Raw genomic sequence first — 15,728 nt, 5'->3', positions numbered from 1 at the left:
AAATCTGCTGTGTGATGCTTTCAGGTCAGCGTGAGCCCAAGTCTCTGAGGAGCTTCCAGCACCTTGTTGAATCAGTGCCATGAATAGTTCTGAAAGCAAAAAGGGACTAGACTTTCTGGGTGTTCCAGTGAGGACAGCACACAAACAGAAGCACTACTGCGGGTTTTGCCCTGATTTACTAATAGATGTAGTAAAATTACCAAGGCTCATAAAGGAGAAAAATGTTTTAAAAAGAGAAACAACTGCTGTTCTGGTTGGAGGGGAAACAGTAGGACTGTGATTTATACCTCTGACATTATTCTCAGCCTAGTAGAGAGTTCATAAATGGCTTTGGAATTACAGAAAGGCCTGAGTATAAATACATACACCGCCCACAGTGTGATACATACAGATTTATGCACATGTAACTAAACGTCCAGTCAGTAATGATTAAGAATCGACTTTGAGCATTAAAATGATCAAATCCTTGACATTAGTGTGAGCATTTCAGGACAAGAGAGATAAGAGAGATCTTTATTATTACTCTGTAAGTATTTGCACTGATTCTACTGCTTTAAGACATGTATTAATAACCTCAGCCTACATCATGCGGCGTCATGTTGGGATGTCACACCTATATGTGCGCGCTTATGTACAGTGGGCCTAATTGGTCTGCAGACGCTTGGTGTTGAAGAGGAGGAGGGGAAATGGGATTGAAGCATCTGGTGTGAGAAACTGCTGATAACAACCTCAGTGCTGCAGTCTAGGATCTTCAAAGAGTGCAGATAGCAGGGGATCTGTATATTGTGACAGTGTGGTGTAATAATGCGGTATCCCTGCACTGTGTTATGCACTGTGGCCATCTCCCTGTACAACGCATCCACTTAACACACTGTTTGCTGCTACAACTACACATGTTTCTTTTCCAAATATTTATTTATGAGTGACTTATGTATGTATGTATGTATATATATGTATATATTGTACTATTCTTAGTTAGCGTATTGTCTGTCTTGTCTTAATGTTGGTTTAAAATGGAGCACTGTAACAAAAAATAATTTCCCCCAGGGATCAATAAAGTATTCTGATTCTGATTCTGATTCTGATAGTTTTCATTATAAAGAGAAACATGGCAGCTTACAAGTGCATCTCACTCTTAAAGCCTTGTGCATTAACCCAAAGTAATTTTTTTTATTATTATTAATTTGTGTGTTTTTTATAGAAAAAACACACAAATTAATAATAATAAAAAAATCTGTAACTGTAATGAAGAGCAGTTAAAGAAACTGCAATAAAAGCGATAAGAAATAAAGAATATTAGAGATATTTTAGTAAGAACCAACTCGCTGGAATATTTTTAAATGGTGTATTTATATTTGCTATTAATGTCACTTTCTTTGTTTACATCATTGGAGTCTCTCGTTTCTGTTGTTAGTTAGGTGTTGTCTCACTGCTCAGTTCAAGCTGTTTAAGCTCGCTTGGTAACCCATTCAAACCAGTGCAAACAAACCAAACAGAGCTCATACGAGCTGCAGTAAACCCCAGAGATCCCATTGGCGATTAGTGAAGACTTACCATTGGCCATGGCCAGCAGCTATCAAGGGCAAAGGACTAGTTTTCTGCGTGGCTGTTGCAATTTACAGAAACAGATATTGTTTAAAAGCTAATAAAAAGCCAAATGACTGTCAGATAAAAGCTGATTGACTTCAGCTTGTATTTCAACAAACATGTTTCCTCATTTGCTCTTTATGAAGACGGGAAACAAGTCTGTGCAAGCTTGATTACTCAAGAGTTCATAATAATAATAATGGACTCCAAAAAGCTTCTGTCTGTGTGGAGATTTAAAGCTAGATTATGCTATTTATTTATAATATTTAGTCCAGATTATATGATCTGCAATTTTAACAATTATAAGAAGAAGTTGTTATGAATCTGAATCTTTAATGAATCTCATAAGTCAAGAACACTGCAGGGGCCACGAAGTGATGCATCACACAATAGAAGCTATGCAGGACAGCCGCCGTAGCGCCCCTGTAACCTTACTCTATCCCTGAGAAGTCAAAGTACCCTCGTCCCCATTCTGCCAACAGTAAGATACACCAACCCGCTGAATGCAGAGAATCCTACACAGAGCAGTTCCATTCATAGTATAATTGATAGTGAATGGTTAAGAGTCTCAGCACATGCCATCAAATTATGACGCGCAAAGAGAGCATTATCCTTCTCACAACACAACACACAGACACGGCAAATAATGGGACGCTTGACATTTAACAAGATTAGCATTTCAGCTAATCTGTGGCCTTAGCCCAGTTTGCTACTCTCCATTGTTTTACTATTGTCTGATAATCAGAAGCACCTGAGGAATGATGAGTGTAATCACTAAACACTGCACAGATACGGAGGAACTGAAAGCATTAACTGTGGAAAGGAGTATCTGTGATTTGACCTGATATGTTTATAATTTACACGGGTATAAAAATAATGTTTAGAAAACAGTAATTTGAGGCAAATTACACACTTCAAAGTCCAAGTACATCAATCAACCCTAAAATCCATCTTTTAACATAATAACAAGCTTCCATTCCAGCATTTGGCTCATAAGTAGACAGGAAGGCTGAAGGCTCAGAGAGTTTAGATTTAGCCCTAAAAGTGGTGACTGGAGGGGAAAAACTCAACGATCACTGAAATGGCTCTTTTGAAATTACATATTGAATCTGTAAATGTTTTATGAGTTAAACAAAAAAACAGACTGAACGAACGGAGCTCAAACACAGATGCAGAACGCAACACCTGCAATCTGTTCACATTCAAATAATGCTTTCATTTGCACCTTTGTGCCGGCAGAGGTAAAGGTTTCGTAATTATTTAAGTAAAGATCTTGTTTGATCATATATGATCAGAGTGAATAAAATAGATTAGTTCCAGCAGAAGTAGAATATACGGCACTTGAACACCCAGAACACCAACATAAATAAAAAATAACTTGATGGGTGAGTTTAAAGCGTTCTTAGATAAACATATACACACACACGTACACAGAGGTGTACTAACAGGCACATTTCTTAGTTCTGTCTGCGCAATACAAAATTCATGATCTGAATGAGCCCACAGATGGCTGCCAATTTCATACCCTGACATGCTTTTTCTGAACATTATGTTCATCTGTGCATGCTTTTCATTGTGCAAGTCCAGCAAGTCTGCAAGTACTCGAATTGGAAAAAGTTATTCTTTCGGGACTGAAAGCCGGGACGACAAACAAGGAATTTTTCAGTATTTATTCTGAGCCTAAAAAGACAGCAGCAAGGATTATACAGTCCATAGAAGTTGTCCTGTCGTGGCATGTGTGGCATAATATTTCTGACACATTTAGCACTGACAGACAGAAAAAGACGACTGGCTGACGCTACAATGACACACAATGACCATTTGGACCAGGAGATTAAGCCTCATCCAATTACTAAACTCATCCAGTAATCACATAAACAATACACATCTGGGGGGCTACATAAAAATAGAAACTCCTACCAAGTCCGTGTACGATAATGGGAGCGAAGGCAAAACAAACAACAGCAACGAAAACGCCAATAGAAACAGACTGCAATTGGGAGCGAAGGTAAAACAAATGAATAAATGATTGTGTTTTCTACCCCGAGGCTCCGTGGCGACAGGGGTGGGGTCGAGTTTTCAAGTAAGGTGGAGGCAGAATAAAGGAAATAGAACATGGCGAGTGGAAGCTTCTGAAGAAAGAAGGTCTGGGTGGAGAGGAAGAGGAGGAAAAGTAGGAGGTGATGAGGGCCTGGGGGAGTAAAGTGCAGAGAGAGGCAAAACTGGAGCAAGAGAAGGAGGGAGGAGGGAGAGAGATGTATATTAGCACGCCTGTTTCTGCAGTGACTGCCTGGATGTGATAAATGTCCTGCAGATAGCAAACAGATATCGTACAACTCAACACAAACGTCACTTTTTTACAGACTCTGCTGTCTGTGATTTACACTTTCAGTCATTTATTCTTTGTGATGGTAACATGAGATCTATAATGATAGTGAGGTACTAATGAAAGCGTCAAATGAAACATGAAACTCATGAGGTTATGACTGAATCCTTACAGGAGGTAACACTCCAGCAGAAGTGTTAAAAAAGCACAACTTAAATAACTACAATCCGGTGACCAGCCACCGTTACACATTTCTGCCTTAGCTACAAATGTGGATTCATGTCGAGCACCGTCTGTTCAGATGGCTGCGTGATTCACATCACTCTATGAAAGGTTGTCATTATTCTTTGTTTAGTTTAGTGTAAATAAATTTTATTAAAAGACCAACGTCGTCAGGAGCTGTGTCTGTGACCCAGCATTTTGAGTTTATTTTATATTTTTGATTTCTTATGTTATATTGGAAATATGTAAAGTTATTGTGCTATTTTTTTAGTTGGGCTTGTGTTGTGTTGTGTTTAGTCTAGTCTAGGTTTCATCTATGCCCCTGTGTTTGTGAGTCTTTTCCTGTCTTCTGTGTCCGTCTGTCATGTGTTTCATGTCTACATTTCTCCAGGTTTCCTGTTTTATTTTGAAAGTCTTATATTTCCATGTTCGTTGTGTTTAGTTTTACTTTCCTTTGTGGCATCATGTTTATTTGTGTCAGCTGTGTCTCCCCGTGTTTCCACTTCCCTCATTACCCTCCTCTGTATTTAAGTCCTCCTTCTGTTCTTTGGTGGGTTTTCTGTTTGTCTTTATGTCACAGAGTTTCTGCTTCCTACTGTTCGGGTTCATGCTCAAACTCACGTTTGGATTATTTCACAGTTACGTTTGTTCCCGTTCAGTTTCATGTTCTTGTCGCTCATCGTAGTTTTCACAGTCTAGTTTTCCCAGTTGAGGTTTTCGTTTTCGTTTTCACTCCATAAAAACACCGGCGTTCTCTGGCCGTGACAAAAGTCTTGTTTTTTTCTTACACATGTTTCACTTTAACTGCTGAATTTTTTAAGAAGAGATTTTCTGAAAACTGGACACCACAGTGCTGTCAAATTTGCTTAAAAAGGAGAACATTTTTTTTAGGGAGGATCTTAAGCTATAGATTTAACACATATTGTCGTGGTTCTACGACATATTGTCGTAGAACCACGACAATATGTCACAAAACTAAAAAGAACCACGACACAATATGTCGTGGTTCTTTTTAGTTTATCTTTTTAGTTTATCTTTTTAGTTTATCTTTTAGATCATTTATTTTCTGTGATTTTATTGGTTTTTAATGGTTTTGTCTTTTTTTTCTAGCTCTCTTAGTTATTCTTTAGTATTTTGGTAGTTTCTAGCCCTCTGGTTTTGTTACTGTGCCTCCCTTGTGTTCCCCGTGTTACGTCTAATTATCCTGGTTTCTATGTTCGTGTATTTCCTGTTTTACTTTGACAGTGCCGTGTCCTATGTTAGAGTATTCTGTTTCCTCCCTGTCTCGTGTGTGTCATTAGTAGGGATGGGTACCGGTGTCATGGCACCGGTTCTGACATAAACGGTAGTAACCAGACCGAAAAGCAGCGCACATTTCGGTGCTTTATTTCGGTGCTTTTTTTTCCTGAGCTGTGATACACTTTAGATTCTAGCCAATCATTTTACGTTTCCAAGGATAGTAGGCGGGGCCAGGTACGTACGTTCTGTTAGAGCAGAGCTACAGATTAAAAATGCCCAAGGCGAAGCGGTCAAAAGTCTGGCTGTACTTCACAGCAAAATATGCAAACTCAGCAGCAACAAGTGCTTTAAGCTGATACTGTGATACTGTCAAAGGAGGTAACACCTCAAATCCGATGAAACACCTGGCGACGCATAGCGTTTTTTTTAAAAGCCCAGAAATGCGCTGTATTTGACAGCTTGCTGCAAGACCTCACACCGAGCGCATCTACTGCGGGCGGGTTGCCTGTTATGCAACATCCCCCAAAAACACGAAGAGGAGAGTCCTGGCCCCTAGCCCTGCCAGTGTAGCAGAAATGATGACGGATGATGGTGGCAGCAGCCGTTCTTCTCTGCGTGAGTAGCTAATTTACATTGAGTAGGCTAACCACGTTATTACATTAATGCATGTAAGGTGAACTAGCAAACATCATCATAGCTACATGCGGCTGTCCTCTTGTTTGATGGCAGATACTCCCTTCACCCTGGCTAAAAAGGCTAAAATGACCAAAGAAAAAGTGGAAAACAGTTAAACATGAGAGGTTTAGGACAAAGTTTGTGTTTTTTCCATTGTTTAAGCACTGCTTCCAGCCAAGAGTGATACCATATATGCCCCATAGCTGCAGAAAAGGCTAACATTGTTATATTTTTACAAAAAACAGCTGAATATGAGAGGTTTTTGGACCAATTTTGTGTTCTCCATTCTTTAAGCACCGGTTTGAGCACCGTTTGAGCACCGGCACCGTTTCAAAAGTACCGGTTTGGCACCGGTATCGGATAAAACCTAAACGATACCCATCCCTAGTCATTAGTCCCCGCTGTGTTTCCCTCCTGGTCCTCGTTACCCTCTTGTGTATTTAGTCCTCTGTCTTCCTCTGTCTGTTGGTTTGTCTGCCTTTCTCCCCCCGTGTTTCCATGTTTTAGGTTTCCTGTTTTCAGACGTGACACATATTGACAGTTTTCTTGAATATAAAGGCTGTATTCATGGGAATTTTAAAAAAAAAATCGTTCTCCTCTAGGTCTTCTGGTTTTATGAAGGTCTTTCAAAGATTTTCTATGAACATTAGCTGCTTGTTCGCTCATTTTCAGTCCAGTCCTCGTACTTGTACCTGACCGTTTTCAGAATCGTGTTTGTTTTAGTTCGTTAAGCCCCTTAATACTGACCTATGAATCATTCAAGCATAAAAAATGCATCATAAACCAAAGCTGTGTCTACACATAACAAAATAGCTCATTTTAAATCGTATCCTCGGGCGCTTCGCTACAAACCGCTTCTTTTAAAAAAACTGAATTTATGAAGATGATAAATGCTAATGCTAACAGTGTGAGAGGCATCAAACTGTATGTTTTAACCAACAAGGTGAAACTAAGGGAAAAATCTGCAATATAAACCCTTTAAAGACAAAAAAAACATTTATACTGAAAACTATTATTTCCAATAAACAAGTTACACAGCAGAACAAGTTTGTGATACCTGTATTCAGTCAAGAGAGCATTATTTAATCGAGTATTGCACTGAATGAGTTTATGAAGTCAAAGAAAATGGGCCTGAGTAGAGACGAGCAGAGTTTAATCTGTGACATCAGTCAAACAGGGGTGTCATTGTGCCTTCAGCACATGTCAAAGATTACAAGTTGGTGCAGAGGTTGTGCTACAGAGCTACGTTTTTTTTCTGCATGCTGGGCTTCAGCTACTTCTGTCTCCAGCCACGCAGTCGTGGCACACATAGATATCCATAAAGTGCTGGATTATTTATAACTATGTTGGGCTTTTGCTTTATGTATCTGGGTTAAATCACAGTAATTACGCCCCGACTGCATGAAGAGAAAGAAGGAAAAGTAAACAAGAAGCACAGAGGAAGACAGAAGACTGAAGGAGAAGCTGCTGAAGACAAATCTATTTATTTCTGTTTCCTGCTGTCTTACTCTTACTCTGCTATATTTATAATTTCACAGTATTTTAGTAACATTCTTCCTCTTTTATGTCCTCTACTTCACATCCTGTCACTACCGCACCACCACATTTCCTTCTTTCTTCTTCCGTCTTTCTAAATCTTGCTTTGGCGTCTTCTCAATCTCAGCTTTATTCCCCTTGGCCATCCTCCTGCTTTAACCCTCTTTTACTCATTTCTACCACAATCTTCTGCTTGCTCAAAATTTAAATGGCTGTTGGCAACAGGCCTGATTGATCTCGTGGCTGCCTATTAGTGTGGAGGCCTATAGCCTGCTCCTAAATGTCCTAGAGGCACTCTGAAAATCATTCCTGTTGGTGTGCACTCAGTCCCTACTCTGAGCGTGGAACAGCTTCTCAGTGGACTGCCTGGCAAGCACCATAAAATGTACCATATGGCAGAAATCCTCTAATACTAACAATTCACACGAGAATCTTTAATCAAAAACACTTGAAGGCTTTATATGTTTATTATATGCTGGTTGATGGCAACACAGAAAAATCAGTTTTCTACTTGAAGGAAAGGTGTGTGTTACAGTCACGCATGATGCAAAAACACCTGACTTTTACATGTAAGCCTGCAGTTCTTGTCTCCAGTCATAACAACACATCAACATAATTCTCAGTCCACAAAACTAAAAACTAAACAGTATGTTTTCATACATTGTGCATCCATTTTCAATGAATACAACAAAATTAAGACTGGAGTAGAATTGATTTGATGCTCTGTGCATCATATGAATACTGTACTAAACTGCATCTAATATTATTTAAAGACTCATATTTTTACATATTAGTCATGTATATTTGTGTAGAGTGAAAAAAATGAAAGTTGGAGAATGACAAACTACTGTGAAAACTGTTTATTTTTTCAATACTTATCTATTTTATCTATTTATTTTATTTTAAAAATAAATTTTCATTGATTTCATCATCCTGTATATGAATATCAAAGTACTTGTCCATCTATCAGTGTGATTACCAAGATATAAAGGAAATGTTGTCGTCATCTTCTAGTTTCCTGTGTTTCTCAGTCACTGAGTTCATATAATTACCTGCTCACACTCTGCTGGACAGCTTAAAGCACAGAGATGTTCCTGCTCCTTTCTCTTCTGGTGTGGTCTGTGCTTTCTCTCTCAGTCTGATATGTCTGATAAAGCCTCAAAGACTTGTACCACTTTCACAGGTGAATACCTAACCACAAAAGGCAGCTTCTCAAGAGAGGTTGCAAGCTCACCCAGAGCAGCCAATCATGACCGAGACATTCGAGAGTCAATACAATTGAAAGTAAAGCAGAAGAGGCTTGCAGTGAACCCTTCTCCTTTCTAAATGTTAAAGTGCTGCTAAAGGTCACGGAAGGATAGAGGATTATTGCAGATTTCCACAGAGAGAGCTGAAGACAGAGAAGAAGAGGAAAAGGAAAACTAGAAGGGCAAAAGCTAAAAGGCTGGCAAAAACAGGATCCAAAAACGGAGTTTTGTTTAAACATGTCCACTTCAGGAAAACTCATAAAAGCTATATGACAGTAGATATTTTGCTTGTGACAGAATCAAACTATCTTTTGCCTTTGCCAGCAAATCACAGAGAGGGAAAAATGAGTAAGGAGGGAGCTATATGCTGAGAAAACCCATGAAGATGAAGTAAACAAAGCAGAGTGTAAAGAAATACGTTGACAAGATGTAAAACATAAAAAATGGAAGATGGTGGGCCTGAAAGAGGGAGAAACTAGGGCACAAGCAGGAGGAAACGACGCGCTGGTATTCTTTAAAGTTGAGCCATCGCAACCACTAAATCCCCAACGCCGCCTGCCAGGACTCATCACGCCCGGTCCTGCCTCGTCCCCTGGCGCCATCGTACCTTCCAGAGCTTCATTCATTCGTCCATAGCCATCTGCCTCTCTTCCCTCTACTGCAGGTGGCAGGAGAGGAGGTGGAGAGCAGTGCATTCATACTTTAATTTTCTGACCAAGTTCCCCTGACTTGTCTTCTCAGGGCTGCGTTTAGGAGACGTGGAGGTAAGCGCATCTACACATCTGGGTACCTTCTGCTCTCTTGTTCTTGTTTTTCTCACTCTCTCAGTTTAGAAGTTCATTTTTTAGTGGGTCATCCTGTTCTTCTGCTGAAGTCTCTGTTCTCTGTGCTGAGAGTCAAACAAAACACACACACACACACACACACACACACACACACACACACCATTCTACATTTCGCCTCTTTCTCCTCATTCATCCCTGCACTAGCTTCACTCTGTGAGCTGTATTAATTCATGCCAGCATTGACAATATAATATTTATTTTTTTCTCATCTTGGTTTATTTTTACACATAGAGGTTGTATTTTTTTTTAAAATGCACTGAATGCTGATTACTGTGGGTCTGAAGAAGAAGTGCTACTCGTATCCAGATTTCATCAGCTAATTAAAACTGTGTTTTAATTATGAGTTGATATCTGTATTATAATATCCTTTTAAATATAGGTAGCGATTTTAGGACAATCTGTGTGGAATAATCTATTCAGCATGTTTTGAGGAGCTATGCTAAATGACCAACAACAGCACAAACGAGAGCAAAAATAACCCGTACTACTGGATGTTGCATGAAAGGCAGACCACACCGTCCTCCTCCCCTGCCACCTTCTTCACCTCTTTGGGGATGATACCTGCTGGCCATAACACGAATATTCTGTCCAGTGTCTTGTGAGTGTGTCTTCAGGTCTCCTCCATGTTATCTCACATTATCTTTAAAGAGAGCCCAAAAACTCTTTAGAGGAGACTTTGTTTGCTAAATGGATCATTATCCATAGCTAAGGACCGAAGCACATTTTTACCAGTAAATCAACAGCTTTGTCTTTGGGCTTCACTGTTTTAGCTAATCACTGCAGACCCTGCCCTGGCCCAACTGTTGCCCACTTCGTTCGTCCAACACTCATGAGCAAGAATGCAAAACACTGCTGCTTATTCACTTGAGACACCAGCTCACTCCAAACTGGAGTGGACAAGCCAGCCTCCACCAAAGTGGAGGTGCTAATTCTCCTCTCTACTGCAAACCCCATCTACACATGTAGCTCCTGCTTGGAAAATGAGCTTGTGCTTCATCAGTATTTACTTGAAAAGACAAAAGGCTTGAAAAGGTTGGGACACATCACAACTTGAATCTTAGCAGAATGAAGAAGCAACAACCCCTTTGTCACTGCAGACTGCGCCCTCACACATCCTGTAAGTCATAAGACAAGAAACTGTGTTGAAACTGTTGCACGCAATGTGAAGAACTTCCAAAAGCAAAAGCCTTTTTGTTCAAATCAGATGAAGTGAGTTTTAACTGCTGAGTGTGAGTTAAATAAGTAGTTAAAGAGGCATGAAGACAGTGGAATAGTTATTACAGCTCTCAGACTATATTTACTTCCATGTTAGACATTATATCGCTTACAAAGGCTTCGAGGATAAACCTGAATTTTGAAAAAGTAAACTTCTGTCAGACTTTATTACATGATTTGATGCTGACAAATTAGTTTTAAGCCGTGTAATTCAGAGATTATGAAATTACTACAAGTGCAGCAGAAACAGACGTAACCTCTGCAGTCTAGCTATGATGAAGAAACTGTTTACATCGAGCTTGCAGAATAATAGTCTATTTATGCCGAATCCTCACTTCAGTTTTTGTAAACAAAAAGTTTTATAGTGAAATTACAGCACTGTGCAAAAAGTCTCAAGCAACCCTAATTTCTTTGTATTTTGCTTCAAAACAGCCAGACTGTCTATGGACATTGGCTCCATGAGTGAACATCTCATTTTCATTTCAGACAAATGGTTTGTTTGTTTGTCTGTTAAACACATTTAACACTGACTTATGAATCATGAAGCATAAAAAAGACAACAACAGACAACAACAACTCAAATGTTTGTACGGTGATCAAAGCCTGTAGCTAAAAATTCAAGCAGTTTCACAGCAACTCCTGATGTTTTCTTTGGAGCAGTAATGTGTTCAGTGCTCCGTCACTTGGACTCTGGTGTTATATACAATAGCTATGAATTTCTCCAACACAACAGCTGACAGAACACATCTGGTGAATTAATATCAGTCTTTGTTGAACCAAACACGCAGCATCAAACCAGAATTTCTGAATTAAAAAAAGGACAAACTGCTACAAAACACCAGCAACAAACAGCAAAATGTAGCGTTTAAAATCAATTTCTGAGATTCAATCACTTTATCATGTCAGCACAGGTATCAGACGCGCTCTTTGTGGTCATACACTCCAGACATGTGTGATCTGTTCATGTCCATTTCAAAACAGTAGCAGATGAAATGTGCTGGGCTTCAATTTGCTTCACTTTTATAACTGGGAAAGCTTTTAGAAATGCTATGAATTTAGCGTTTAAGCGCTTTAACTACGGAATCACTGTTCATTCATCAGCACATTTTTTATGGCTTGGTATGTTAGTCACATCGTTTCTCCTTTGTGTATGGTTTGGTTAAATCCAAAGTGCTAAATGGGATCTTTGTCATGAATTAAACCAGAAAAAAAACGTTTTAACATTATACAACTAAGTATTTCAATCCTGAGTCTTTTCCAACTCCTTATGAGAGGGTTTTGTTTTTTTTTTTACTTTAATGTGAGTTTTGACAGTAAAGTGAGAACTAAACAGCTCTATAGTTGGTAAATATGGCAAAAAATAGCAAAGTCTCACTGAAAGCTGCCACAGCCAGAATAAGAGTGACGACGATGGAGAGCCAAGACACCCAGAGCGCCTTCTTCCTGTAGTTCTGTGCTTCATGGGGCTTCAGGCGCATGCTGCTCTCCAGGAGACCTGCAGTCAGACACATAAACTCTGTTACAAGGACAACTCTCTCTTTTTTTGTCTCTGGTTTGCAAGGTTCATTTAATGAAACACTTTGTGATCAAAGGTAAAGTAGGTGGCAATCTGAGTTATTAATACACTTAAAAAGGCATTCAACTCTCTTTAACCCTGAGTAATTAGTTTAGTCTACTGAAAAAAAGCCTAAAGGCAATCATGTGTCTCTGAGTCCCACAGAGAAGAAGTGTTAAGATGAAATCTTGAAGATACAGAAAGATATTCTAATATAGTTTAATTCAACATTTTGCGCAAATAACTGGACTCGGGGTGTTTAGTACAGAGCGCTCAATGTAATAAAGGTTTACTGTGATCAGTAGAAAAAAAGAATAAAACAGAGCAGCTATAGCACAGTATGCTGGAGTTTTCCACAAAACTACCCGCTTTGTTTCAGGTACACTTTCAAAAGGGTGTCCGGTGGAAAAAACTCCTGGGACCACTGATGTGCCCTACTTTTCCAGTACATCCTTGTATAAGAAGAATCTCAGATTTCCTTCAGTGTGAAGGAAGGTCACTGTGAAGATCCATTTAAAAAGTTTCAGTGCAACACCATTTATAATGACTCAACTCCAAATGGCCCGGCAGACGTCTTCGTGGGTAATTATTATTGTCTTCTCATTCTATCACCTTCCAAGAGAGCATTAGAGGTTCATGGAATAATCTGGAAACACTGAACGGTAAACCGCAGCTCGTGTATGAAACACATCAACAGTGTCTGATATTCACCTTTCTTTTGAACCTCAACAGCACCCGTATCACTCCGCCACCAGCACTCACAAATTCAAAGCGTACGGACGCAGTAAAGTAGCTCCTGACTTTTAGTGTTAATATCATTGTTATTGTGTTATTGTAAATAACTAAAACTAAACTAAAACTACATTTAGACATGAAAACAACAACTACACTTGTGAAAAAAATGTAAACTTACTGAGACAATTTTCTTAATTTGAAAAAACTAACTAAACTAAAATATTGTAGCGGCATTTGTTAGCTTTAGTATTTATTAGTTTCATAGAAATGGAATAAATAATTCATGTATTTTAAATAAATCAAACTGTGATATTTTACAGCTTTATTGGACGGATTTATCAGGCAGCCCACAGACTACAGAGATGTGGTGTTAAAGAAAAAGAGAATAACTCTTGGTCTAGACATTCACATGAATTTCAGCCCTGCTGTGGTGTGAGACTTCCTCGCCTGAAGTCACAGACTAAACAGCCCAGATTCTGGACTGCCTGAAGCGTTTTCATTGTCATGAAATGTGAGGATGGCTCTGCAGAGGCATGCATTATTTATAAGTCTGAACTTTTACATCCAAAAGCGATTGTAAGGCTGTTTTCCTTTTTCTTTTTTTCCTGAAATGTGTCCTGGGGACTGTCACAGTCATCACAAAAACAAGTTGAGAATAGAAATTAATAAAGGGAAAAACGAGTAACTGTCAACCTGTGAACTCCCTGAGCCAAATGTTTGGAATGCAACTTGAAATCAGCTTTTGAGATTTGCTTTAAAATCGTCATTAGATGACAGTTTATGCATAATTAGTTCATATTCTCAGTTATTACTGCGATATTAAGAAAAATGTATATTTTTCCCACGCAGTAACACAGCTCTGTGTTTAGCCTTTATTGGAGCTGAGACTTTATTCTTCTGGTCAACTCCAATCTAAAGGTTACAGTGGTCACAAGCTCAAAACTCCCTTTAAATGGCAACACAGAACTGCGTCACAGACGAGGGAAAATCTGCTGATAAAAAGCTGACAAGTCATAAGATCGTTTCATAAAGTGAAAGTGGATTTACTAAAGGACACGCCTGATGGCTGAACTTGTCTTCAGTGGTGCCAAATTAGAGAAAGAGGAGAGATATGTTGGGGCTCAAAGATAAAAAATCATCTTTGAAAGAATGATGAACATTAATGCGGTCAGACTGAGCAAGCGCTTTGGTGAAATCCAGAACTGAATTCAAAATCCTGCTCCTCACATACAAGGTCTTAAATAATCAGGCCCCATCTGATCTTAATGACCTTGTAGTACCATATCACCCTATTAGAGCACTTCGCTCTCGCTCTGCAGGCCTACTTGTTGTTCCTAGAGTATTTAAAAGTAGAATGGGAGGCAGAGCCTTCAGTTTTCAGGCCCCTCTTCTGTGGAACCAGCTTCCAGTTTGGATTCAGGAGACAGACACTATCTCTACTTTCAAGATTAGGCTTCAAACTTTCCTTTTTGCTAAAGCATATAGTTAGGGCTGGACCAGGTGACCCTGAATCCTCCCTTAGTTATGCTGCAATAGGTGTAGGCTGCTGAGGGACTCCCATGATGCACTGGGTGTTTCTTCTTCAGTCACCTTTCTCACTCACTATGTGTTACTAGACCTCTCCTTCCCACTGTCACCAAAGTGCTTGCTCATAGGGGTCATATGATTGTTGGGTTTTTCTCTGTATGTATTATTGTAGAGTCTATCTTACAACAGCACCTTGAGGCGACTGTTGTTGTGATTCGGTGCTGTATAAATAAAATAAAATGAAAGTTGAAATAAAAATTGGTGACAGTAGGAATGAAAAACTCCCTTTCAACAGGAAGAAACTTTCAGCAGAACCAGGCTCAGGGAGGGGCGGGGCCATCTGCTGTGACAGGTTGAGGTGAGGGGAGGAAGACAGGATGTGTAGAAGAACACCAAATGTTGTTTACTGTCAATCTGTCCATGTTTTAATGAATTCAACTCAATTCCATTTTATTTATATAGCACCAAATCACAACAACAGTCAAGGCGCTTAATTGGATCCCTTCAGATTCACAGAATACATCACGCCGCACATACCCTGAGTACATCCAACAGACTGTCAAATTTCCCTTCAGTTTCCACAACAGCATCATGTTTTCAGAGAAGCTTGTTGCTCAGCAGTCTTTGTTACAACCACATTTCAGAGTCGCTAAGTGACTCTTTCGCCACCGATGCCGTGACGTCAAATCAAATTAAGTCCATTACTTTTATTTGACTTCCTTTTTTAAATGAGACCTCTTTTCTTTTGTGAGTCTCCAGCTCACCCTGCACACAGGCTTTTCTTGCTGCCACCTAAGGCTGTTAGTCTTACGTGGGTGCAGACAGAAGGAGACAAGTCAGATAGACCATACAGCAACTCAGATATAATCCCTCACCAGATTCCCACCAGTGAAAGTTACCAACTGTTCCAAATAAAGCTTTGGTTTAGTTTCCAACTTGGTCCAGACTATACAAAAGCAGTTTGGACCCTAATAGAGATAAAGATTGTAAAACTATGTCTTTCAAAAGATACATTATAG

At 39.4% G+C, this 15,728-nt stretch overlaps 1 protein-coding gene across 1 annotated transcript in view; it reads right to left on the bottom strand.

Moving 5' to 3' along the window:
• tmem163a (transmembrane protein 163a) overlaps positions 1–15,728 on the bottom strand; it is a 63,008-nt gene that overhangs the window by 43,424 nt on the left and 3,856 nt on the right. Inside the window, exon 2 of the mRNA XM_004566005.4 lies at positions 12,268–12,387. Within this exon, the coding sequence (XP_004566062.1) occupies positions 12,268–12,387 (120 nt within the window). The remainder of the gene's footprint in view (positions 1–12,267; positions 12,388–15,728) is intronic.

This window comes from Maylandia zebra, linkage group LG16, assembly GCF_041146795.1.
Source record: "Maylandia zebra isolate NMK-2024a linkage group LG16, Mzebra_GT3a, whole genome shotgun sequence".
Classification (NCBI taxonomy): domain Eukaryota; kingdom Metazoa; phylum Chordata; class Actinopteri; order Cichliformes; family Cichlidae; genus Maylandia; species Maylandia zebra.
Note: the sequence above shows the minus strand (reverse complement) of the source record. Positions and strands in the feature narration are given on the sequence as shown.